The 26,297-nt window shown below is 59.9% G+C and overlaps 1 protein-coding gene across 1 annotated transcript; it reads left to right on the top strand.

The window, feature by feature from the left end:
* Positions 1-12,878: 12,878 nt before the first annotated feature.
* Positions 12,879-25,802, top strand: DNAJA4 (DnaJ heat shock protein family (Hsp40) member A4). The gene is made up of 8 exons (XM_059179768.1): positions 12,879-13,123; positions 14,014-14,152; positions 19,330-19,510; positions 20,908-21,012; positions 21,975-22,202; positions 23,019-23,249; positions 25,200-25,300; positions 25,388-25,802. The coding sequence occupies exons 1-8, from the start codon at positions 13,044-13,046 to the stop codon at positions 25,601-25,603; spliced, it is 1,281 nt and encodes a 426-aa protein (XP_059035751.1). The 5' UTR covers positions 12,879-13,043; the 3' UTR covers positions 25,604-25,802.
* Positions 25,803-26,297: the final 495 nt, after the last annotated feature.

Here is a 26,297-nt window from a genome sequence, read left to right as displayed (position 1 = left end):
CAGCAGGAGTCAGTGTTCGTTGTTTTTATTACCCTGGGTCTCGAGAAAGCTGCAGACTGGCACAGAGGCAGGTCCTCCTGGAGGGGGTGGGGGTGTGCAGCTTGTGGCTCAGGTCCCCGCCGCAGCCCACGCCAGCTGCCTTTGGAGCTGGGGCAGGGCTGGGGCTGGGGAGGGAGCCCCAGACGAGGGTCCACAGGCCTCGGCGCCAGCGTGTACCACCCTGGGAGAGGTCTTTGTGGCCCAGAACCTCAGTTTCCCCACTTATGAAGCAACATTTATGTGCACACCTGTCTCGGGGCTTCCCCGTGGCTGGGCCCATGGAGCTCCAAGGGCTTCACTGACTGAAAATTTAGTGAGTCTTTGCCCCAGGCGAGGTGTGTGCGTGCCAGGCCTGGGCGCCTTGGCCTCTGTGATACACCTGTGGGAACTGAGGCCCAGAGAGAGGACGCAAGCTGGGCCGCGTGGGGTAAGGCCCTGGGCACACCCACCTCCCTCCAGGTCCTAGTGCAGACCTCCAACGTCAGGGAGCAGGGGACAGGGTCTGGTGACCCTCCGGCTTCTGTCTGTGGCCTCTCCAGCAGATGGCCCACCAAGGCCTTGGAGTCCTGGCACGTGGCCTGGGCAGCCAGGCGATGGGCCCGAGGCCCTGGGGGAGGCCAGCACTGGTCCCTGCTGGGACTGAACACACAGGTATGGAGCGGGTGTCCTTTGCTCGAATACTGTGCTGTACTTAATGGCCAGCCTCCAAGGCCGGGCAGCAGGGTGTGACAGAAGAGCGTCTCTAGCAGAGTCAGGCTGGGGCCTTTCGAGTTCTGACCCTTTCCTGTCCAGCCCCTGCTCCTTGATGTCCAGAGAGCACCAGCTGGGAAGCAATGAGGTGCCCCAGTGCTTAGGTGTGAGTGGCCGCATCCTGGCCTACTGGGGCCGGCAGCCTGGCCCCCTAACACAGGAGAGGGGAGCGGGGTCACGCTGGTGTCCCACGGGCCCAGAACCGTGCCATGTGTCCATGCCTGAGGCTCGTGTGTAACGAGGAGGCATCCGTGTAACCCTGCTGTGCAGACGGGGATACTCTGAGAGGCAAGGATGTGCCGAGGTCCCATAGCAAACTGTCACGGACTTGAGGCCAGAACCCGGGTGGTCTGACCTCCCAGCCGGGCCTGGCCCTGCAGGGCTAGGATAGCTCGGGAGGTGGTTGCCCTCGGTGTGAGACACATGGAACATGGAACACAAGCCAAGGACATGTGGGAATGCCTTGTTACAAGTAGGGAGCCCGGGAGACAGCTCCCAGAGCCATCTCCAGTGGGGTCACTGCAGGAAGCTCACCCGGGGCCGGGCACAGAGTTTGCACGAGCTCTCGGGTTCGGTTGTGGGTCCGCGGGCTTCAACGTGCCACTGCACACGCTGGCGGTCCAGAAGTGGTAGAAAGCCCCACCCCAGGTGCTCCTGGTGAAGTAAGTTGCTGGAGCTCACTCGGAGACGGCTCAGGGGCCATCACACCCAGCCCAGATTGGCTCACGGAAGGCGCTGCCAGGTGAGACCCCTACTCGGGCTTCCTTCCTGGCCCTTCCACTGACGGCTTTCGGCCCTCTGATTAGAGCCACGTCCCGATGCACCCGAGCTCACATGGACGGCTTGCTGAACGTGGTGGGAACTCTGGGGAGGCTCCCTGATGGGGGGCGGGAGGTGAGTGTCTGTTGTGCTCAGGGAGCCTCCTAAATGGAGCTCAGGGCAGGTACAGCCCCAGCTAAACGCGTTGCCCAGGAGTCTGAAAAGCTTCCCTCCCCCAAATAAGAATCTGATCACCCCAATAGACCGTTTTTGCTATGGAGGACTTCAGGAGATCCAGCCTTTATGGAATTCTCCCTGGGGCAGAACAGTCAGACTCTGAGCCCCCAACCCCCAAGAAGACTGAGTGGAGCCCCAGGGGGAAGCTGGGGGCTCAGGATCGGCTTCCATCAGCCCTTTCTGAGGACCCGGGTCAGAGAGGAGCGAGTTACCCCCAGGGACCTTCTCAGCATCTGTAACTGCCTTCCCTTGGGCTTACCCCTGTTCCGAGCGGGCATTCACGCCGCAGGGCCATGGGAGGCTGGAGAGGTGACGGAGGGGCACAATGCGGGGAGGGCTGCCTCCCCTCACTCCAGGCTTCCCACATTCACCTCCTCTGGGAAGCCTTCCCAGATACCCCTATATGCTCCCGCTTCTTCTGGTACATTCCATGGAGACTTGCTCCCTGCCATGCACAGCTACGCCGGCCCCTCTGCTCAGTCTGGGGCTCCTCTGTTTTTCCCGGTGTCTCCAAGGACTGGTCACTCGGCACGGGGATGAGGAACACAGGTCTGAAGGCATAGAGTCCAGCCTGGCTGGGAAGGGGGCCTTGGGCATCAGTAACCATGGAAATGGGACCACTGTTTGAATCAAGCTGTTCTTTACCACACTCTATGCTACAGCACTTTATGCACATTCTCTTGTTTAGGCCTTATACAACCTTAAAAAAAACTGTGTTGTTATAATTTTACACCTGAGGACCCTGGCCTGGGGCCACACAGCACAGGACAGAGCCAGACTTTGAGCCCATAAGTGCCACCTGTCTGAGCCATTATCCACGCACACAGCTCCGGGGCTCCCTGGTGAAGGGGGCTCTTCAGGGGGTCGGGGGCACTGAGTCTGAGAATTCCAGGAACCAGGCTGTGGGAATAGAGAGGTGCTGCTCAGAGAACCCGGGGGCATGTGGGCCGGGAGAGGAGAGCGTGTGTGTGGACCCACCAGGCAGTTCCTGGGTTTGGGGCAGGATTACGGCCACCATGTCCTAACACAACCTGTGAATATGTTAATATCCACGCCAGAAGGGACCTGGCCGTTGTGCTCAAGTTAAGGACCTCAGGATGGGAGCCTATCCTGGATTATCGGGGGTCCCAATGTGGTCACAGGGGTCCCTATAAGAGGGTGGCAGCAGGGCCCACAGGAGGGGAGATGTGACCACGGACACAGAGTCAGGAGACGGGGGAAGGGCCCTGAGCGCAGCAGTCACGGGGACAGACATGGGGACAGACAAGGGGCTACTGACCATGTCCAGTGTGTTTGCATTTTAGAAAGCTAAATTCAATCCTACAAATACTCACCGAGCGCCTTCCCTGTAGCGGGCAATGCGCGGGGCCTGGGGAACACAGGGGCAAGGGGGACGCTGTGCAAAGGCAGGGAGGGCGTTCCAACCCCCCAGAGGCCGCGCAGGCCCAGCAGGTTATCACCAAGCGGCAGCCTGGACAGAGCCAGGGCCCGACCTGCAGGTGGGGCCTCTGTTTATCTGTTAAGGGTTATCTGGAGGGTTCTTCGGGGAGCCCTTCTCTGCGGACACGCGGGAGCTGGGGGCAGCGGGGGCAGGGGCAGTGCTCTGCAGGAGCGCGTCTGTGTCCGCTGCGGCCCTCGGCCCATTCTGCGCACACCCCACAGGGACGTCTCCACGCACCAAGCTGTGGTTTTCATGGGGTGAAGGGACCGGGAGGGGGCGAAGCAGCGCCACCCACGCCCACGAGGAGATCCCACCCCTAGGGCCGGACCTACAGACGTGGACACACGTGGCCCAGAGACACGCACGATCCGTGGCCACACTAGCCCCAAACCCGAAACACCCTGAATGCGCACGCGAGCAGAATGGGAGACAGACGCACCCCGCGGGGCACCCAGTGGCGGAGAGAGGGCGAGTTACTGTCAGATAGAAACGGGTAATTCTCACCAAGCTCACACTGAGCAAAAGCAGCGAGTACAGAAGGACACGTGTTACGGGACTCACTCAGACCACGTTCACGTGTTACCGGACTCACTCAGACCACGTTCACAAAGAGGGACCGCGACTCCATGTGCTTGAAGTCGGGGCGGCTCCCTGGGCAGGGGTGTGCGGTGCTGGGGGGCCGTGGTGGCTGCTCCAACCCTCAACTGGGGTTACTTGGGAGTGTTCACTTTGTGGGGATTGGATGAGCCCTGTACTTGGGGTTGGTGTGTTTCTGGTGGGGACGTTATAGCGTAGTAAGAAGTTTATTTTTCCGATCCCTGAGTCTACACTCGCTGTGAGCACTGGGTGAGACTAATATAATTACGTTAACTGTCCCGGAATGTAAAATACAACAGAGTAGAATGAGAGCAGAGGACAGTGGTCAGGGCGTTCTGTTGGCTGTGGTACGGGGCTCGTCTGGGAGCAAGGGTAGCTCAGGACGAAGACGCCGTGTGACCCTGGACAAGCTGGGGCCACTCCGGTCTTCATTTCCTCATCCCCAAATTGGGAGGGTGTGTAGGTGGATTATTCGATTTTTGCAGAAACTGAGGAAAATGTTTGCCCTGTCGCTAACCAGCCTCCTCATAAAAGACAAGAAAGAGGCCAAGACTTTGTGGGAGCTGAAGAGGTTTTCCACGTCCTCGCGCTGGTCACGTGAGGGTTCGGCTGGACCAGTGCCGGCGCTTCTCCGACCTCGGCCACAGCAGGTGTGCCGGACTGGGAAGAACGCGGAGGACGCTGGAATCCTTCGGATGGGGCTGGGGTCCTGGCAGGGTCCCCATCTTCGCAGTCTGTGAGCCGGGGTAAGCCGGGGGTCTGTCTCCTCACTGGGGAACTGAGGGTGATCGTGCCCGCGCTGCTGGGCAGGCGTGAAGCTCGGCAAGGAGGGGCCGGCCGTGGTGCTTCCCTCCAGCTGGCGAGCTAGGTCTCCTGCGGGGACCAGCCCAAAGCCAACGTCCGGTCCTCCTGACAGCGTGTTCACGCAAACTACGCAAAGATACGGAAGCCTCCTAGGGCCGATCCAGTGCCTCGAGGGCCTTCCCTTGCCAGCCCACAGCCCTGGGAGGGTCAGAGAATTGGGAGGAGTACGTGCTGGTGTTCTGGGGCCCTGTCCTCACTGCCTGTGTGGCCCTCCCAGGGCCTGTGGGCTTGCTGACCCCAGGCCCAGAGACACCTCACTGGATGGCATTCCAGTCTCTCTTCCCGTGCTCAGCTCCCGGCTCCCCTCTGTGAGGCAAACAGGACTTCGGGGAAGGTCCTGACAAGGGAGGGACAGCTGGGGAGGCTGCTGGGCTGGACGCCATGGCTCTGAGAACTTTCGAGGGGCCCTACGTCCGCACCTCTGCAAACCCTGTAGCCTTCTGGGTGGACACTGGTGTTGCCCTGGCCCGGTCTCAGAGGATCCAAACCTGTGGGTTTTTTTTTTGTTTTTTTTTTTGTTTTTTTTAAAGATTTTATTTATTTGACAGACAGAGATCAGAAGTAGGCTGAGAGGCAGGTAGACAGAGAAAGGCAGAAGCAGGCTCCCGGCTGAGCAGAGAGCCCAATGCGGGGATCGATCCCAGGACCCTGGGATCATGACCTGAGCCGAAGGCAGAGGCTTAACCCACTGAGCCACCCAGGCACCCCTAAACCTGCTTATTTTTAATGACTTTTCCCTAAGTGTATTTTATATAAATGCTCATGCAAAAAAAAGAGAGATACACACAAAGAAAAGCAGAGTAAGAAAATAAAAATTACACAGAATTTCGTCATCCAGAAATGGCGGTTGTTGGCATTTTTGCGCATGCCTTCTTGAGGTAGGTGTCGAGTTCCCTGATAGGTCTCGTTGGTGAGCATTTTTGGCAGTGGGCACCAGAAACTGGCTCTGGCCAGCTCTGTGAGCTAGGGCATACTTGGCTGATGCCCTGGGAAAACCCGAGAACTAGGATAGCTCTTCCTGCCGGGTCAGACTCGGAGGCAGAAGGCGGCTCTACTGCACAGCACACGGTTTCCCGGGTCACCTGCCCACATGCAGTCGCGGGTAGGGTCTCCCCTGGTGCAGGAGGGCTCCTGGGGCCTGGCGTCCGAACCCTCCCCTTGCTTTCCGTTAGCTGCATTCAGACCCGGGACCACCTACCTGAGGGCGGTGGGAGGACCTGCAGAACTGGCAGGAGGCCAGACACCAGCTTTATGGGCTGTGTCCCTCCAGGTGCTCTGGGGGCCATGAAGCCAGGAGCAAGAAACAGGCCAAGCGCCCGGGAGCCGTGCCAGCCCCACTACAGCTGCCTGGAGGCCTTCTTCCACCTGGGTCACTCTCGTGGGACCTGGTGTCTTAGAAAGGAGCATCTGGTGGCCAATTCCAGGTCATGCCCTCATCCCTGGCCTCCAGGAGGGAAGGCGGGCTCTGCCGCGGGCACTCAGCCCCTCCCAGGGAGAGACTGCTCTCTGGAGGGCTCCTGGGAAAGAAGACCGGCGCTGGGCAGTCGCATAACCATGTTCGGTAGGACACACTTCACTGCACTGGGCTGCCGGGTGGGGCTGCTCCTTAGGCCTCTCCCCACCGGCACAGGGAAGTCAGAACCGATCTGGTCCACGCACTGCCCAGGAGCCTCACGTGATGGCTCAACGCAGGCCGCATCTCCCCATGGTTTCTGTATTTGGGCCCCAAATACACAAGGTCAGCTTCCGCAGTCCCTCCATCGCCGGCCCACAGGTGGCGGCAAGGGGTTTGGGAAAGGACGACAGGTGCACATTTCCCCGCCCACCCCATGGGGGACGGGGATCTTCAGGGGACCCCCCATGACGCCTTGGGTCCTTGACAGCTCCCAGCTGGCATTCGACAGTGGGTACAGATGCCCAGCATGCTGGGTTCTCAGGGAAGCCGACGGAAGCCTTCCCCTAGGACGACAGTCACCAGGAATGACAGTCGACCAGGCTGGTGACACCGGTGTCGGCACGCTGGGAGGCTGCAGGGGCTCGCACACGCTGCCGTGAGCGCGCACACGGATGTAATGGCAGCTGCGCGGGGGGACGTGAACGTCATGGCCGCATGGGGTGCCGCAGAGGGCACAGCCGTCCTGTGGGGCCAGAGCTCAGCATACAGAGGAGACTTTCTGGGATGAAGGAAACATCCTTTCTCTGGATCCGGGTGGTGGTCACGCGGGTATACACTTCTTTATCCATTCATCTGTCGATGGACATCTACTCTTCCACAGTTCGGCTCCTTTGATGTTGCTGCTATAAACTTTCGGGTGCACGTGCCCCTTTGGATCCCTACATTTGTATCTTTAGGGTAAATACCCAGTAGTGTGATTGCTGGGTCATATGGCAGCTCTATTTTAAACTTTTTGAGGAAATTCCATCCTGTTTTCCAGAGTGGCTTTACCAGCTTTCATTCCAAAAAGGTACACTTAAAAAAATTTTTTTTTTTTAATTTATTGAGAGAGAGAGAGCATGAGAGGGGAGGTCAGAGACAGAAGCAGACTCCCTGTGGAGCCGGGATCCTGATATGGGACTTGGTCCCAGACTCTAGGATGATGACCTGAGCTGAAGGCAGTTGCCCAACCAACTGAGCCCCCCGGCACCCAAAATGGTACACTTTAAACATGGGCAAGCTGTTGTATGTCAGTGCTACCTCAACAAAGCTGTTAAAAAAAAAAAAAAACGATACCAATGGGGTGCCTGGGTGGGTGGGTTGGGCCGCTGCCTTCGGCTCGGGTCATGATCTCAGGGTCCTGGGATCGAGTCCCGCATCGGGCTCTCTGCTCAGCAGGGAGCCTGCTTCCTCCTCTCTCTCTGCCTGCCTCTCAGTGTACTTGTAATTTCTCTCTGTCAAATAAATAAATAAAATCTTTAAAAAAAAAAAAGATACCAAGTATATGATGAGATGAAAATATTTGCAACTTTTTTTTTTTTTAGATTTTATTTGACAGACCGCAAGAAAGGGAACACAAACAGGGGGAGAAGGAGGGAAAAAAGCAGACTCCCCACTGAGCAGGGAGCCCGATGCGGGACTCCATCCCAGGACCTGGGATCATAACCTGAGCTGAATGCAGACACTTAACTGACTGAGCCACCCAGGTGCCCCATTTGTAACATTTTCACAGTAACTGTTATTTACCTTATGTGAGCCCACTGCAATGTTTGAACACGGTGCGAAAAACTTCACGATTCTTTTCTGAATCTAAGCATTGAGAATTTGGCAATGCCTCAGAAGAGCGAAGTGTCTGCAGATCAAAGCTGAGCGCAGCAGGGGCTCCAGAAATGTTCTGGACTAAGCAAAAATAGAAGACAACGTGTGCAGAAAGCCTGTATTAATGAGCGTGATTTTTCTGAGATCATGCAGCAATACAGTTATGGACTGTAAACGTGTAACAGGTCTGGGAAGTAGATCCCCCGCCCACCTGGAACCCAGCAGGCTGCAGGCACGGGTGGGAGAAGCTGTGGCCCTGGCTCCAGACAGCGCAGCGGAGCACGGCCCTAGTGTGAGGTTCCTGCTGCTGCGTTGGGTTCACACTATACCTTAGCAGACCAGCTGTGCCACAGCCTTAAGTGCAAAGGATACAATGTACATACTGCAAAAAGGCTTTGTTGCTAAAAGATACTCCAACCATCTTCTGAGCTGGCAGAAGGTCTTGCCTCAGAGTGGAGGGCTGCTGACTGATCTGGGTGGTGGTCACTGAAGGTGGGGGTTGGGGGCTGGGGCAAGTTCTTTCTCAAGATTGAATTTATTTCTTTGAGGGGGAGGGGCTGAGGGAGGAGGAGAGAATCTCAAGCCCACTCCCCGCTGACCGCAGAGCCCCACATGGGGCTGGATCGGAGCTCGATCTCATGACCCTGAGCTAAAACCGAGAGCCAGATACTTAACCGGCTGCATCAGACAGGGGCCACGGGCAGCTTCTTAAAGTAGATGATGACAATGTCGGACGCATGGAGCGACTCCTTTCATGAAGGACTTCTCTGTGGGGGGTGATGCTGTCTACACTTCTCTCAAGATGAATCAGGCCTCTGAAATCCTCCTGCCTCCCCAGCTTAGCTTATGGAATATTCTAGACCCTTCGTGTCCTCCCAACAGTCTTCACAGCATCTCCCCCGGGAGCAGATTCCATCTCAAGAATCCAGTTTCTTGGTTCGTCCAGAAGCCCCAATTTGTCCATTCAAGCATCATCATGGGATTTTGGCAGTTCTTCTGATTCTGGCCGTTTTGCTTTCCCACGTCTGTGGTGACATCCTCCCCTCAGTCTGGAACCCCTCAAAGTCGTCCACGAGGGCAGGAACCCACGGCTTCCAAACTCCTGTTTGTTGTTTTGTCTTCTTCCCACAGATCGTGGATTTTTTTTTTTTTTTAAGATTTTATTTATTTATTTGACAGAGATTCTGAGAGAGCACAAGCAGGCAGAGCAGCAAAGGGAGAGGGAGGAGCAGGCTCCCCACTGAGCAGGGAGCCCGATGTGGGGCTTGATCCCAGGACCCTGGGATCATGACCCAAGCCGAAGGCAGTCACTCAACCAACTGAGCCACCCAGGTGCCCCGATCGTGTTTGTTCTTAATGGCATCTGGGATGTGAAGCCTTTCCAGAAGGCTTTCCACTTACTGCGCCCGGATCCTCAGATGAATCCCTGTCCAGAGCAGCCATAGCCTTGCAAAGTGTATTTCTTAAAGAACAAGACTTGGAAGTTGAGATAACTCCATCCACAGGCCGTGGACCGTCCACTGGTGTGAGGACAACCCGAGTCTTGCCCATCTCCATCACAGCTCCTGGGGGAGCCGGTGCGGTGTCAGCGAGCGCTCGCACCTTCCCAGGGACCTTTCTCCTGAGCGGCCGGCCTCAGCAGCGGACTTAAAAGAGCCAATGGACCGTGCCGTGAACACACGTGCCGTCATCAGGCTTTGGCCACTGACAGAGCATGGCCGGAGCGGATGGAGTGCGGCTCCTGGCGGCCCAGGGATGTCCCACGTGGTTCGCGAGCATCGGGTCACCTTCGAGCGAGCAGCAGCCCGAGCCCCTGAATGAGTCCACCTGGCTCTGTGAAGCCGTGAAGCCGGATGCTGACTTCCCCTCTGCGGCTGCGGGGCAAGCCGGTGGCGTCTTCTGTGGAAGGCTGGTTTGGCTGCGCTGACAAGCTGTGCTGCTCAGGGAGCCGCCTTCCCGATTGCAGGGGATCTGCCGGGGAACGCGTGCCCTCACCAGGCACTTCTGCGTTCTGGAGGCGGTGTCCCCCCTCACACCTCACAGACCATCTCCGCCAGCTCCAGCCCTGCCCCTGCCTTCATGGACCCGAAGCACGCAGGGGCCTGGCTCTGGGCTGGGCTCTGGCGGAAGTGGGTGCTGTGGCTGTCGGACCTTCCGTCCAGACCGCACGGACTTTCTCCGGATCAGCAATACAGCTCTTTCCCGTTGTCGTTCCTGCCTTGGCAGGCATGGTCCTTTAATTCCCTTGGAGAACTTTTCCCTGTATCCCCGCCTTGGCTAACGGGTGGGAAAGGGCAGCTTTTGGCCCATTTTGGCGTTTAACGTACCTTCCTCACTAAGCTTAATCTTTTCTAGATTTGATTTAAAGTGAGACACAGGTGACTCTTCCCTTTCGTGTGGACACTTCGAGGCCTCCGTCGGGGTATTAAGTGGCCTAATTTTAACCCTGGTGTGTCTTGCGGGGGGAGAGGACAGGGCAGCTGGCGGCGGGCGTGGGGGGGGCAGTGGGTACATACCCAGCTTTTCTCAGCAAGTTCATGGTCTTCCACAGGTGCTGCTCCTGGGGCCCCTAGACAGCAACAGTAGTAACACTGCAGGTCACCAACCTCCTTAACAAATAGGAGAAAATGGCTGGAAATACTGGGAGAATTATGAGACTGTGTGGCACAGAGACACAGAGCGGGGAGTGCTGTTGGAGCCGTGCAGCCGGGAGATGTGTGGGACCCAGCCGCCGTGGACCTGCTTTCCGCAGAGGGAAAGCAGACACTTTCCTCACAGTTCAGAGCCTCCCTCCACCCTGGTCCTGTGCTCTCCGCCTTGGTTCTGCCGTCGCTGCAGCACAACCTCCCTCCCCCTTGGCCCAAGATGGCAGCATCGCTTCTGGTGCATGGCTGGTGCACGGTGCATACCTTCCTCCACAAGGTTCTTCCTGCCCTCCCCACCCCGTCATGTTCATTAGAGGACGACGGGTTTAATATCACAGCGGAGAAGAGTCTGCTTCTAGGTGTCCAGAAGTAACTTGATGCTCCCAAGAAAGGATGTGGGAGTAGGGGTGGGGGTGGGGCGGCTGGGGAGGGGAAGGCCCTCGCAAGGAGCCAGTGTAGACACAGGCACACCAGCTGGATCTGCTGGCTGGCGCTGACAGCGGATTCCACCCTCTCACAGACGCTGGAGACAGAGGCCCCAGCTTCAGGTGTCGGGCGGAACAGACCGAACAGACCGTAACAAGTCTGCGGGTTACCCAGCAGCCGTGAGTGACTCATGCGGGCACTCCCGGGGTTGGGGGTGGTGGTGGGTCATCTCAGGAATGCGGCCGTGAGCTGCTGGAAATCACGTCAGTGTCTGCTCCAGCCTTTAGAGACCAGGGTTGGGCCTAGTTAAGAAGAGCCTGGGTAGATGTCACACAGGAGAGATCTCTGCCAGCTGCTTTAACTTAGACGAAAGCAGAAAGACAAAAAGTACCCCAGCGTCTGGAGCCGGCCGGGCCTTTCTCACAGTCAGGAAACAGACACTACTATCATTAACTCCATGAAATTCTAGAAATGTAAGGCTCAGAAAGGCTAGTTACCTCCCCAAGGTCAAACAGCCAGAAGTAACCCTGTGGGGATGTGAACTCACGTCTCATGGCTTCCAAGTTCATCGCCCTATTCTGCATCCAGAGACCGTGACCACCCTGGATGGCTGTCATGCCGGTGTCCCTGATTTGGAGCACTGAAGCTGGTGGGCACGGGCGCTAGGCAGCGGCTCTCAGCCCTGGCTGTTCCTGGAATCACCGGAGCAGCTTTGCAAACGCTGACTCTTCGGCGACACCCCAGAAGGGTATGGGTCTGCAGTGTAGCCCAGACCCAGGGACCCCTAGAAGCCCCGGGTCGGAGACCCACGGTGCCATAAGCCTCTGCTATTACATCCCATCTGATCTCAGAGAAGCCGGAGAGGTGGGCGGCAGGTGGCCGTGACCAGGTCCTGCAGACGAGCTCAGGTGAAAGCTCAGCAGCTTCTGATGGCGGCTAATGAAACTTGCTTCCTGACCTGCAGCTAGACCTAGAGCTCTGTTCTAGAGCAGCCTGATGGACGGGGACGTCTCCCTAAGCAGAAGAAGTTTGCTTGAATTTTGCTTGGATGTTCAAAGTCACATCACTCTCCCGCAGACCCGGAAGAGGGCATGGAGGCTGCCTCAGCCACAGGACCCCAAACAAAACCAGGGGATCCTAGAAGTGAGCGTTGGCTTCCCCTCCCTGACAGTATCCAAGGCTGGGCTGGAGCAGGGAGCCTGCAGTTTACTGATAACACTCCTAGGCCCGTTTCTGCTGTGGGGCAGGGCAGGCCACAGCCCAGGTGGGTGGGATACCTGTGCCTGCAGCCTCCCAGGCAGGGCCCACCTCCAGCGCCAACCCCCACTCTCAACGTGCACATCGCTGGGCCCACCAGGTGGGCCCTCCAGCCGGGTCCAACTTAGTGGTTTTGAAGGTCCACCCCCCCCACCCCCCCGCACGACAGGAGGGGCCGCTGCCCACTCTTGGTAGACCTGGACACGTGGCTACTCACCCCTGAAACGCGTCACGGCGCACACGCCCCCGACATCACTGCTTACCTGTGGGGGACAGGGGGGAATCCCACTGTGCGCAGCAGGGACGCCCTGGTCCACAGATGGGGCAGGCAGAGCACCACAGTGCGAATCTGGAAGGGCTTACGCTCCTGCCAGCCTCGAAGATGACCCGGGGGGTGCCAGCAGCGGCAGGGTCCAGGGAACCAGGGTCCCGCCATGGCCGCGGACCCCCGCCTACCCTCAACCCCTCAAGCATGCAGCGGTGCGCTGCAGGCCTCCCCACGCCTCCCTATGCCCGCCAGCCGTGACCGCACAGAGGGCGCCCCCCCCACCCCCCTCCCACCCCCGGGCGCGGCCCAGCTCTGGCGCGCAGGACGCAGCTCGCCCAGTCCCACCCCTCGGGGCAGGGTTTCCGCCCGCGCGACCCCTGGAGCCGGCCGGTCCTCGGGCCAGGGGGACCCGGAGACCCACGGAAGGGCAAGGCGGCGGCCCCTGGGCGGCAGGACGGTCGTCGGAGGGCAGCAACTGCGCCGAAGCCCCATTCCCAGCCCCCCGACATGGCCCGGGGCGGCAGTCAGAACTGGAGTTCCGGGGAGTCTGACGGGCAGCCGGAGGAGCGCGTGGCAGAGGAGACCGGGTGAGCCGGCGGGGTCGCGTCAGGCCCCGCGTCAGGGGCGAGGGGCGGGGGGCGGGCGAGCCGGGGGCGGGGACAGACGGCCAGGTGAGTCAGCCATCGGGGTCCGGGGTCGGGGGCCAGGCAAGTCGGGGTTTGGGGTCCGCAGCCAGGCGCGTCGCCGTCGCGGGTCCAGGATGAGGAGACCGGGGTCTGGGGCTCTGGGGGTCGGGGGTCCGCAGCCAGGCCAGCCGGCCGTCGGGGTCGGGGGTCCGGGATGTCTGGGTGGGGCTCTGAGGGTGGGGGTCTGGGGCTCGGGCTCGGGGGTCCGGGGTCAGGGTCTGGGGGTCGGGGGTCCGCAGCCAGGCGCGTCGCCGTCGCAGGTCGGGGGTCTGGGTGTAGGGCTCTGGCGGGCGGGGATCCGCACCCAGGCAAGCTGGGCGTCGGGGTCCGGGGTAAGGGGTCCGGGGTCGGGGGTCGAGGTCTGGAGGGCAGGGGTCCGCAGCCAGGTGAGCCGGCCGTCGGGGTTGGGGGTCGGGGTCCGGGGAACTGGGGTCTGCAGCCAGGCGCGTCGCCGTCGCGGGTCCGGGGTCCGGGGTCGGGGGATCCGGTGCCCGCCGCGCCCCCACCGCCCCGCCCGCCGCCAGCCCGCGCGCCGCCGGAACCTCCGCGAAGGTTCTGGGCCTTTGTGGCGTCACCGTCTCTCGCGGAACCTTCCGCCGGCGCCGAATAAAACCCGCGGCGGAGGAGCCGGAGGCCGAGTGCGGCGGCCCCGGGCGGCGGGCGGCGGGAGCCCAGGGCGGCGGGAGCCCAGGGCGGCGGGAGCCGGAGCCGGAGCGGGAGCGGGACGCGCGGGCGGGCAGCGGGAGGTCCGGGCGGCGCTGACCCGCCGCGCCCGCCCCGCCCGCCCGCAGGGACAAGATGGTGAAGGAGACCCAGTACTATGACATCCTGGGGGTGAAGCCCAGCGCGTCCCCGGAGGAGATCAAGAAGGCCTACCGGAAGCTGGCGCTCAAGTTCCACCCGGACAAGAACCCGGATGAGGGCGAGAAGGTGCGGGGCGGCGGGGGTCGGGGGCCTGGGGTCGGGGGAGGCGGGGCTGGCGGCGGGGGTCGCGGGCCTGGGGTCAGGGGCCTGGCGGCGTGGCCTGGTCGCGGGGTTGGAGGCAGGCTGCGGGGGTTGGGAGACTCTGGTCGGGCAGTGGAGGGGCAGGGGTGGAGGGAACGGGGTTGAGGGGCTGGTGCGGAGGGCAGGCAGCAGGGGTTGGCGGCCTGGGGTTGGGAGACTTGAGGTTGGGGGCAGGCGGTGGGGGTCAGGGGGCTGGGGTCTGGGGCAGGTGCTGGGGTTGCTAGGTTGGGGACAGGCAGTGGGAGTTGGGAGACTGGGGTCAGGGCCAGTGGAGGGACTGGGGTCTTAGAGTTGGGGGCAGGGGTCAAGGGACTGGGGTTGAGGGGCTGGCAGCAGGGCTGTGGTTGGGGGACTGGGGTTGGACTCAGGTTCAGGACAGGTGGTGGGGGTCAGGGGGCTGGGGTGGGGGCAGGCGACAGGGTCGTGGCTGTTGTGGTCATTGGGGTGAGAGGGCAGATGGGGGGAGTGGGGGGGTGGTTGGGGCTGCAACAAGCCCCGGGAGCCCTGGAGCCCCCCACTCCTCCGTTGCCACGGCAAGCCCACATGCCACCCAATGTGTCCAGCTCCCGGGGGCGTGTGGTTGGCACAGCCCCGGAGGGCAGGCCTGTAGGAGGGGCCGCTGGCAACCCCGGGAAACAGAGGCAACACCAGAAGTTGTGCACTTGCCGGAGCTGGTGGGTGGAATGGTTTGTGCTTCTTCCTTGTTGGTGCATCAGCACCGGGAACCCCGTGGATTTGGTCTGTGTGCCTGTCTCCCACCTGGTCAAGGTCATGAGACACCGAATAATCTCATTTATTAAGCAGGGACAGGGAGATCTCTACCCTGACACAGCACTTTACAGGAATGGTTCAGGTTTTTTGTGGCAAATGACCCAGAGTCAATCTTCAGGACCCGCAGCGGGCGGGAATGCTATGTATGGTGGCGACCGGACTGGAACAGCCGCCCTGCTCTGTCCTAGGAGGCCCGTCACCCACTGAGCCGGTGACCGGCAGGACATCCTGCTGGTTCTTGCGAAGGCTGCTTAGCTGTCCCCGTTCCTCCTTCCACGGTTTGCCGCTTTCTTAGAAAACTCTGCAGTCTCAGGTGGTGTAGGGGAGGGTCTCCTGCCGTAGGGACAGCAGAGACCCCCAAGCGGTGGCTGAAGCTGCTGATCAGGCATGTAGAGGCAGGAGCCCCGGACGCCGCCCGTGTGTGCCTGCTCCCATGCTGGCGGCTGGCGGTAGAGCTGGGAGGTTATATTTAGCCACATGTGCCGAGTGCGGCTGTCACAAGTTTACCATGCTTTCCGCAAGACCGTTCGCTGCTCACTCGCATTCTCTTGTCTATATTTAGAGGTCACTGTGGCTGTTGGAGGGCCTGGCTTCGTCCCGTAGTGTGGGGAGTCACAGACGTGCTCGTGGCCCTACTGGAGCTTGTCGGGGAGAACCTCCTCTGGGGGGGCGGGCGGGGGGAGCGGGTCCAGGCTTCTTGACGGACGGCTCTGAGGCTGGCTTCGGTCAGGGCTCGGAGCAGCATCCAGGAGCATGCTCAAGGCTGTGTGCGTGCCCTTGGAGCAGGTCTGCTCGAAAACTTTCACTTGACCTCCACGTTTCCCGGGGGGTGCTGCCTGTGCGTCCCTCTCAGTAGACCGTCTGGATTGCTCCAAGCTGGTACTTACTCAGAGCCAGGCACTGAACCGGTGTCCCATGTGAGGCTTCTGCCGGTGGGCCTGGGGCGTGGGGGTCCTGTGATGTCCCCACCACTCATGAATCTTCAGTTCTGTGGTCCCAGCAGGCTGAACCCTGCCCTGAGCCCCGGCCCCGTCCTACTCCTGCCCTGGTGATAATTCTTGTCTGATTCCTGCACCCACCCCCACCCCCTGGCCCCCACGCTCGCTCCCCGGTCTGCTATCCCGTGCAGGGGCTGGAAGGTGGTCGGGCTGGTGGAGGGAATCAGCACACCCTGTACAGACACGGTCTGGGACAGCAGTTGCTGTGGAAGTGGGGTTGGAGATCAAAGGGTTGAGGTGACAGTTCATGGAAACTCTGCCGTTAGGTTCCCTGAGGGGGGCTTCCTCACTCATTCACCAGATCCCTGTTTTTGTCCTTCTGTGTGCTGGGTCCACGGTGTAGACGTAGACATTGTCTTTCTCGTGCAAGTCTGTGTGCGGGTCTTGTCCACCTTCTCTGTGTGGGAAGAACTGGTAGAATGTTTGTTGTTCCTCCTCAGTTTGTATTATTCATGTCTCTTCAAAAATAGATTAAGCCGGTGCTTTCACCCGGCAGGGAGGCGAGTGAGCCAGCCAGCGGGGGTGGAGGGAGTGGCCTTTGTTTTGTGTCCTGTTGTCCTGTGTTGCTAAGCATCGGGCAGCCGTGCTGGCCACTGGCCCCTCCTGGGGTGTGTGGGGCCCGCTGTGGTGGCTTGTCCACGGGGTGCTTGGCCGCGGGCCAGGGGGCCCCCCTTCACAGGTCAGGGCTCTTACCTTCCACAGCTGGAGAGGAATTCGGGCTTTTGGCCAACTTCACTGTAGCTTTTCATTGGAATAATAGATTTTCAAGTTAAAAGTCACACGTGAGGGGCACCTGGGTGGCTCAGTGGGTTAAAGCTTCTGCCTTCGGCTCAGGTCATGATCCCAGGGTCCTGGGATCGAGTCCTGCATCGGGCTCTCTGCTCACCGGGGAGCCTGCTTCCCTCTCTCTCTGCCTGCTTGTGATCTCTCTGCCGCTTTCTGTCAGATAAGTAAATAAATAAATAAAATATTAAAAACTCACACAAGAGCGTAGCAGTACGAGAAGCGCGAGCCTGTAGAGGAGCGCCGCCGCACGCGGCACCCTGCCGCCGCTCCCGGGCCGCTGTGCACACGGGCTCCCGCGGGGTGATGGTGGTTTGCTCGCCAGCCCATGTCACAGACACGCTTCCAACCCGTGACATCATCCCAAAGTCCTGTTTTCCTAGCCACGCGGTGATCTCGGTCCCGCGACGTGACCACAATCAGAGAGGTGAGCCGGTGAGAGCACTGAGCTCAAGCTGAGGGGGTGGGACGACCGGAAGGGGGGGCTGGAGCCGCAGGGGTGTGGCGGGCCTGCTCAGGGCTGTGGGTGCCCGCACCCTGCCAGAGATGCGGCCCGTTGTTAACTGCCCAAGGGACAGGGCGTTTCCACTTCTTAGGTTGGTCATTGGGTGACTTTCAGGTGTTGGGAGGACTTGGGGAGTGGTCCTTGTGGAAGTTCCCGGGCAGCGTATTCATCTGGTCCCTGACGTGCAGCCGGGCCCGGAAGGTCGGGGCTCCTGTGCCCCACGCCGCAGTCTTCCTGTCTTGGATGGGGTAGGGGCGAGGGAGGCCTGCTGCTTCGCAGAAACAGAGAGAAACAACGGAGCACAAGACGTGGCTGCCTTGAGAGCGAGCCTGACATCCCTTGAGGACTGGGTCTGTTAAATTGGCTCGTTACTTGTTAGCTCGTGCTTATTGTTGGTTAATTAGAGTGGATCTCGCTCAGCGATCTGAGGAAACCCAGCTTCTCTGTTTGCTTCCATGTTCGGTTGCTTCTAGCACGTTCTCTTCTCCGGCTGTGGAGCCAGCCATGCCGTAGGCTGTTGACAGGGACCCCGTTTGACAGACTGGAGAGGACTCTGGAGGCACCCTACGTCCCGTACTCATTTCTGAACTCCTGGCCTCAAGCCATTCACCAGACACGCAGACGTGGCTCTGGGTCCCGGGTCATGGCTGAGCGTGGCTGAGCGTGTGCCCTGCGCTCTCGGACTGGCCGCTGTGGTGGGGGGCGGGGGGCTGTAAGGAGCGCAAGGCAGCGGCTGGCCGGGTGGCCTAGAGTGAGGTCTGGCTTTGATTCCGGGGCCACAGGCTGCCTCGAAGAGCTGGGGCAGTGGGCTGGGTGCCGGCCGGCTCTGGGTGCCGTGGGCTACACCGAGGCTGGCACGTGGAGGACAGGTGCAGGCCACTGAGGAGCTCCGGCGCGGCCCTGGGCGCAAGGTGGCCTCTGTGGCGTAGGCATACACTGTGGTGAGGACAGAGCACAGATATTTCATAGTGTTCTAATTTTATTTTAAAAACATCCATGGGGCGCCTGGGTGGCTCAGTGGGTTAAGCCTCTGCCTTCAGCTCAGGTCATGGTCTCAGAGTCCTGGGATCGAGTCCTGTACCGGGTTCTTTGCTCAGCAGAGAGCCTGCTTCCCTCTCTCTCTGCCTACTTGTGATTTCTCTTTCTCTCTCTGTGTCAAATAAATAAATAAAATCTTAAAAAAAAAAAAAATCCATGTCCCCCCTGCCCTTTGATTAAAAAAAAAAAAGACCTATGTACCCAGAGGAGCGTGGGGCAGTGAGCGCTGGGCCCCCTCCCGCCCCCCACAAACGTGGGGCGCCTGCTTCACCTCCCGGCCCTGATGCTCCTGTGTGGCTCCAGCCTGTGCGCGCTGGCCTCGCCGGAGAACTCGGACCCTGAGGAAAGACTTGCCTTCTGCAGTCGCTCTAGGGCCTCCTGTAGTCACCCCCGCACCCCCCAATCTGCAGTCACATGTGGCACTTGGTTCCCTGGTCTGTCTTGCTGAATGTCTTTCAGTCTGGGTTTTCTGATACTTCTGTTTACAGCCGGATCCCTGTGGCACGCTGGTGGCAGGAGGGCGGTGTCTTAGGGACTGGAGCAGAGGGTTTGCTGCCAGTTGAGGTGTGAGGGAAGGGAAGCACGGTTTTGGCGCTGGCGGTACCGGAGACAGGGGACTGGGCCGGGCCCGGAGGACGGGTTCACACGTGTCGGCAGCATGCGTGGACAGGTGCCCCTGAGGCGTCTGCCGCTGCGTCCCTGTGTGGATGAGCTAGTGCACGGCGGGGGCCGGGGAGGCCGGTGGCCGTAGCCGGGAACTGGGCCCTTGCTGGGCGCCGGGTTACACCCAGCCTGACCTCACGGTCTTTGGCTTCAAGCTGGGTGCAGGTGAGGCTGGGAGGAGTGACCGCTCCCCGCAGGCCCCATGGCCCCCCGCTCCTGAGCAGCCGGGTTCCAGAGGGAGCGTGGCCTGCTGGGGAGCGTGACTGTGTGCGGAACACCTCCGCCAGCACCTCAGAGTCGTGGTCTACCGAGCGGCTCACACCTTCTCTCTCTCTACTTTAAAGTTCAAGCTCATATCCCAGGCTTATGAAGTGCTTTCAGACCCGAAGAAGAGAGACATCTATGACCAGGGCGGCGAGCAGGCCATCAAGGAAGGAGGCTCAGGCAGCCCCAGCTTCTCTTCGCCCATGGACATCTTCGACATGTTCTTCGGGGGCGGGGGACGGATGGCTCGAGAGAGGAGAGGTGAGTGCCTTTAAAGACACTAACCAAGTTTCATAATTTTTGAATGCTACCGGTCATGGGAATCGGGGCAGGTCATGCCTTAAAAGGGATCATTAGCCTTAACTAGCTCCCCCACCCCCTAGCGTCCAGACCACCCCGAGCCTCTTGGCACCTGGACACGCGCCTGACACCTGCGGACACTACCCGACGGGAGCCCGCGGGTATGAGTGGGGCGGGGGGGGGAGGACGTTCCTTTTGCTGTCTGCGTTTCACTCATGAGGGTCAGGCCATGGGGTGTCCTACAGGACATCACAGCACCTCCTGTCCCTGCCCCCCGACCCGGTCCGTGCGCTCCATTTCCGGCCGGCGCTCTGTGGGTTGTCTCGCTTTCTCAGTCCGCGGGCCCCGTCCCCCCACAGGTGCGCAGGTGTGACCAGGTTGGTAAGAGCCTGCCCGCCTCGCACTCCGCTGTGCGTCGTGGTTCATGGCTTTATCCCCAGGAGGTGAACGAGGGCCCCAGGCAGCTGTGACACCGGCCAGGCCACGCGCTGCCGCCGCTGGCTATTACGCATGGTCCCCAGTGGCCCCTTTCCCTGTCCAGTTGACTGTGGATACTCTGCTTTGAGTCCAGATAGCCTAGCTTACGGAGATCCTGGGTAAAATGAGGAATGAGCTCCGCCCCGGGGTTTACGAAGGGCGGGTTGCGGGTTGTCGCAGCGAGAGGCCCTGGAGGGATGAGGCAGTGTCTGTCGACTTTGAGCTTCAGAAGCTTGGCCACCCGCTCTCCAACACAGGGTGCTGAGAATCCCGAGTCCCTCAGGAAGAGCCCTGGCGCCATGTCAGGGCTGCTGGCTCATGTACTTGACGATGGGCACGATGGAAACTGCGGGCCCCTCCTGCCTGGTGCTCTCCCTGTCTCGTGGTGAATAGCTCCCGTGTCCGTGTTGCCGGCCAGTGAACAGGACAGTGCGTCTTCACGACCGAGGGAGCTCCGAGGGAGCCCCTGGGTGCTGCGAGCCATCCGACTCTGGCCTGGCCCTGGGTGGACAGACTCCCTCCCCAAAGACATGGGGCCCACAGATAAGAGTTCAGCAGAGGAGAGAGTTCCCACTTGGCCACAGATTACAGAAGGGCTCTTTAGGGCCCCTTCCGTGGGGCACTGGCCTCAGGTTTGTTTTTAGGAAATAAAGATGTAAGGTCTTTTGGTCGATGTCTATAAACGATTGAGGGATTGGCCCTTAGCTATAAAGGGTGTTCGTTCTCATGGCAGGCTGGGGTAGTGGGGGGGGGGTGTGTGGCCGACGCACCCTGATCTGCCGGGGGGGAGTGAGCGCCCCACACGGCTCTGCAGCCGGAGCTCATGGCGACTGCATCTCCTGCCGTGTTACTCATTGCTCTGTTCCCGCTCTCCCCCTAAGGCAAGAACGTTGTCCATCAGCTGTCTGTAACTCTCGAAGATTTGTATAATGGAGTCACAAAGAAGTTGGCCCTCCAGAAAAATGTAATTTGTGAGAAATGTGAAGGTAAGCGGGAATGTCTGAATGAGTCCCATGGTTGTGATCCCTTAGACCTGGGAACAGTTCTGATTGTTCCATAATGGGGAGAAAAGTCATTTTTTTGTCTTTTCAAATATAAGGGTCCAACAGACTGCAAACTGGTGACCTAAGGGCCAGGTCTGTTTTACTGTGCCATGTATGTTCTTTATTCAGACTGACATTTATTTAACACGTAGATCATTATTTTAAACCCGTAAAAGTGCAGAGGGCTCACCCCACTTAGGGGTCAGCAAACCTGTCCTGTGACAGGGCTGGGCAGGAAGTGCTTCAGGTCCCCGGCAGCGTGGGCAGAAACGGGCAGAGCCGCCGAGACCCGGGATGCTGGCTGTGGTTTACAGTCCCTTGACTCGCATGCAAGTTTAATGAACACAGTTTTTAAAAACTAGGATTTTTAAAAAAATATTTTATTTATTTGACAGATCACAAGCAGGCAGAGAGGCAGGCAGAGAGTGGGGGGAAGCAGGCTCCCTGCTAAGCAGAGAGCCCAGTGCAGGGCTTGATCACAGGACCCTGAGATCATGACCTGAGCCTAAGGCAGAGGTTTAACCCACTGAGCCACCCAGGTGCCCCTGAAACTAGGATTTTTAAAGAAAAGTCGTCTTGGTGACCTCAGACGCACATGGTCGTGAGCTGGCCGAGTGGGGCTGCTGCCCTCCAGTCTCTCAGCCCAGTCCCCTTGGCCACCTGGAGGCCCAGCTGGTGAAACTCATGTAACGAATGTGGCCAAAGCTGCGGATACTCACAGTCGCGTGTTAAGGTCTGGATGTTCCTTGCTGGGTTAGAATCCTCCAGACTATATACTGCCGACCAAGACTGCAGACAGAGTTCCAACCCCAGTGTCCCGTGGAAGGGCTGCTGACCGCCCTTGCTGGCCGGGGGCACAGGCCACGCGTGGAGGAGCCTGGCTCTCAGTCCCGCGTCCCCTGCAGGTGTCGGCGGGAAGAAGGGGTCTGTGGAGAAGTGCCCTCTGTGCAAGGGCCGTGGCATGCAGATCCACATCCAGCAGATCGGGCCGGGCATGGTGCAGCAGATCCAGACCGTGTGCATCGAGTGCAAGGGCCAGGGCGAGCGCATCAGCCCCAAGGACCGCTGCGACAGCTGCAGTGGCTCCAAGGTGATCCGTGAGAAGAAGATTATCGAGGTGCACGTGGAGAAAGGTGAGGCCGCACAGCTAGGCGCTCCTCCCCGCTCGGTGTGCTGCTGGCAGCTGACCGTGGGGCGCACAGGTCAGGTGTCTGGGACCTGGAGCGCAGCGCGGCAGACACTGGTCCCGCTGCCCCGCCCTCCCGGCTTCAGTGCCGGGCCGGTCACCAGCCAGTCTGTGTGCTGCAGCTGGCTTCTTCCAGGTCAAAAACAACCCCTTTTGAATGAAGGTTTTACAGTGCTCTGAAAGGTGCTTGACCTTGAGTTTGGTTAACTACCCTCCCCCATTTCATACCATTCCCTTGGAATCATTCTTGACCGCCTTGGCCGCTTGTCGGCCAGAGGGCTCGCTCCTTCCTGCACCTGGTTGCCCCACTGCCCAGATGCTCCCAGGTACCCACCCCCCCCATCTCCGTGCGCCCGACACCGTCATTGTAAGGCCTTTCTCATGGTTAGCTGCTCTCCAGGTACTTCCACGCTATTCTGTGAGTTCCTACTCCGGTGAATATGAACTAATGAGAGATGAGACCAAAGTGTACAAATTAACACCAGGAGGGCGTTTTTCCAGGACTTCTACTGAAGCACGTGACTGTGCGTGCCCTCAGAGCCAGGGCCCGGGGTGCAGCAAGAAGTGGATGGTGACCCGGGCACGCGGTGGTGGGTGTGCGGGGGGAGGCGTGGTGATCCCAGCACTGCTCTGGTGCGCGTGCCCACGAGCTCAGGAGGTCTGATGCGTCCAAGTCCCCAAAGGGCCGTGTGCCGTCTTCAGAGCTTTGTAGAGTGCACGGTTTTTAAGAGAAATGCTAATCAGAAAGGATGATGTCTCACAGGTATGAAAGATGGGCAAAAGATTCTGTTTCACGGAGAAGGAGACCAGGAGCCTGAGCTGGAGCCTGGCGATGTCATAATTGTGCTTGATCAGAAGGATCATAGTGTCTTTCAGAGGCGCGGCCACGACTTGATCATGAAAATGAAAATTCAGCTTTCTGAAGCCCTCTGTGGCTTCAAGAAGACGCTAAAAACGCTGGATGATCGAATCCTCATGATCACGTCCAAGTCGGGTGAGGTTTCAGAGGCGCGTCTCTGAGTGCTGGGCTGGGTGGGTGCGTCTGGGACGCTGCTGGCCGCTAGCCCTGCTTCACCTCTGACGTTAGCACCATGTCCTTTGCTCAAGTTTAGAGTCCCTGCTGATGACTGAAGAATTTTATGACTCTTTACATATGCTCCTAGAAAGTATTCCAAGTTAGGGGGAGGGCCCCCAGCAGCAATCTTGGGGCCAAGCCCCATACCTCAAGCTTTAAAAACTTAGTGTGGGAAGCAGATAGTGGAGGTCTGTTCTGCGCGTGCCCCTCCAGCTTCCGTGCTGTGGGCACATGGGAGACACCGTCAGGTCCAGTTTTCCTGAGGAGACCTTGCCCGTCAGCTTGGCCTCGGCTGCTCACATGCACAGGCCGGGGGGCAGCACTGAGGCCTGCCGGTGTCCTCCAGGGCACATGCACCCAGCACACATGAAGCCGCCTCTGGCAACATGGAGGCCGTTCGTCTGTGTCAGAGTGCGTCTGGGCGGGGCTGGGGGGTGCAGTCTGACACTCTGGCCGTGAGTGGAGCTGCTCTGGTCCCCTCGCCACACCCACGCCCTCCCTGCCAGGGTCAGGGAGTAGCTTGCAGCTGGGTGGGTCCGTGACCTGCCTGTCACTGTGTGGCGTGACCGGTGCAGGGTGCGCAGACCGTAGAGGGCCCGGCCTCCGGGTGCTTCCTTCCTTCCCATGGCCTCGTTCACTGTCTCTGCGGCTTCCCTGTACACTGTTCCCTCCTTTTCTGTACGTAAAAGGATATGGATTCTGGATCCAAGCCTCCATCAGAGTTTTTTCTTTTTTTAAAAAGCTTTTTATTTGGAAACTTTAAACTCACAGAAAGTTGTAAAAATAAACAGTACCAAGGTCATCCCCTCCTGTTGACACTGAAGCCCGTTTGGGCACCTTGCTGTAAGGCAACGCCCATGTGAAGCTGCAAGCCACGACCCCTCCCAGGTCCCTAGTTCCTCCCTGCTTGAGGGGAGAAGGTCGCAAGCAGGAGTGGGTTCAGGGTCTGCTCGCGTGGCCCCAGGCCCGACTGTGGCACCGAGGGTGCGACAGGCCAGCGTCCGCAGGGAGTCGTGGGAAGCCTCACGGTCGCAGGGCTCCCGGCATCCCACTGCGCAAGGGCAGTACCCTGCTGGTGGCCTGGGGCAGAGGGGAGACCCTGTTCCTAGCGTGGTGACGGGAGGGGCCGGGGCTTGGGAGGACCTTCTGCCGGAGACTTCTCTTGTCCGTCTTGCTCATTGACGCTGCTCCGTGTCCTGTCTTCCTGCACGCACCGTCTTGTAGCTGTGCCTTATTTCTCGTCCCTTCGCTGCTGCTGTCAAGGCACAGAGACTCAGGATGGGTGGGGAAGGCGCCCTGGCAGCCGACGGAGAGGGGCCTTCCGCAGGTGGCTTCCCGGCCCGGTCAGTCAGAGGCAGGAGCGTGAGGGGTAGGAATGGAGACAGAACTTTCCAGCACACAGGACCACCGAAGGCCCTGCGGCTGAAGGCCCCACGCCCCTGCATGCCCCCGGAGAGGGTGCTCGGTGCCTCCCCCTTGCCAAGTCCGCAGTGGGGAGCCGGCTGCCCGGCAACCAGTGTTTGGCACCCCCTCCCCCACTCCTCTGCAGGTTCACTCCCTTGTCTGTGTCGTCACTGCCAGGCTGAACAGCTTATCTCCAGGGAGACTCTTGGGCCCTTTCTTTCTGTTGGGGGAGATGGGAGTTCTGCAGTTCCGGGGCCCAGACCCGGTGGTGCCTTTTGGAAGTTGTTGTGGCAGACCCCAGTGTGGACTGGACTGCCTCCAGCCCTGACCCCAGGGTTCTGGTTCCTGGTTCGCTTTCCACGCTCGTCCACCTTGGGCTGGAGGGGCCGGGCGCCACCCTGGCATGTCCCCATCCCCAGCCCGGGCAGGGTCTTCCCGCTCCTGACTGAGCCTTCTCTGCGGCAGGCGAGGTGATCCGGCACGCGGACCTGAGGTGTGTGCGCAACGAAGGGATGCCCATCTACAAAGCAGCCCCGGAGAAAGGGACCCTGATCATCCAGTTCCTCGTAAGTTCCTGAGTGTGGCCGCCACGGGCGGGGTCCGGGCGTGCCTCCGTGCCGGCCCACCACCACAGCTCGCTCCTCGCCCTGCAGGTCATCTTTCCCGAGAAACACTGGCTGCCTCAGGACAAGCTCCCGCAGCTGGAGGCCCTGCTGCCCCCGCGGCAGAAGGTGAGGGTCACGGACGATATGGACCAGGTGGAGCTGAAGGAGTTCAGCCCCGGCGAGCAGAACTGGCGGCAGCAGCGGGAGGCCTACGAGGAGGACGACGACGGGCCGCGGGCCGGGGTGCAGTGCCAGACGGCGTGAGTGGCCGCGCGAGCGCCCCGAGTGTAACGTTGGCACAATGAAAATGGCATCGCCTAGCGGCCTCGTGTCTGGGGTGTCCTGTGTATGTGTTCAGCCTGCTCAGGTGCTGAGTGTCGTCTTGGTTTTTCTTCTGTTTTTCCTTTGGTTGTCACTTAAGTTATAGCTTAATTTATATTTAAACGTTTCAAGTGTGAATCACTTCCAGTCTGCACATGGATCTGTTTATTCATGTTTTCAGGACACTTCTGAGATGCCGGTGACGGCACTGACACTTGCTCCCGTGGGGCTGTGCCGTGTCCTGTCCGCCAGGGCAGCCCCCTGCAGGGCCCTGGGCAGCGCCCCAGGCGCGGCTTCCCTGCCCTGCCTCCAGGGCCGCTGAGTCTAGATTCTAGACGATCCTCCTCCAGAACAGAAGCCTGTCTGTGGCCTGGTTCACAGGGCGAGGGCTGCGGGGCCACCAGCCTTGCTGCTGCTCTGTGGCTGCAGTGGGTGTGTGATCATCTCTCTCAGAAATTTCCGGAAGCTTCCTGGCCTTGTGAGGATACAGCAGGCTGACATAACTGTCTGCTGGGCCCTGCATCTTGTCTGTGGCCGTGAGGACTTCCTACCGGCAGCCTTTGCAATGTTCTCCCACCCAAGTGCTTACCGTGAAGAAAAGGACGCACCCCCCACCCCACCCCTCCGCACCCTGTAG

The sequence above is a fragment of the Mustela lutreola genome, chromosome 7 (genome assembly GCF_030435805.1).
Source record: "Mustela lutreola isolate mMusLut2 chromosome 7, mMusLut2.pri, whole genome shotgun sequence".
Lineage (NCBI taxonomy): Eukaryota > Metazoa > Chordata > Mammalia > Carnivora > Mustelidae > Mustela > Mustela lutreola.
This window is presented reverse-complemented; position numbering and strand designations above follow the sequence as displayed.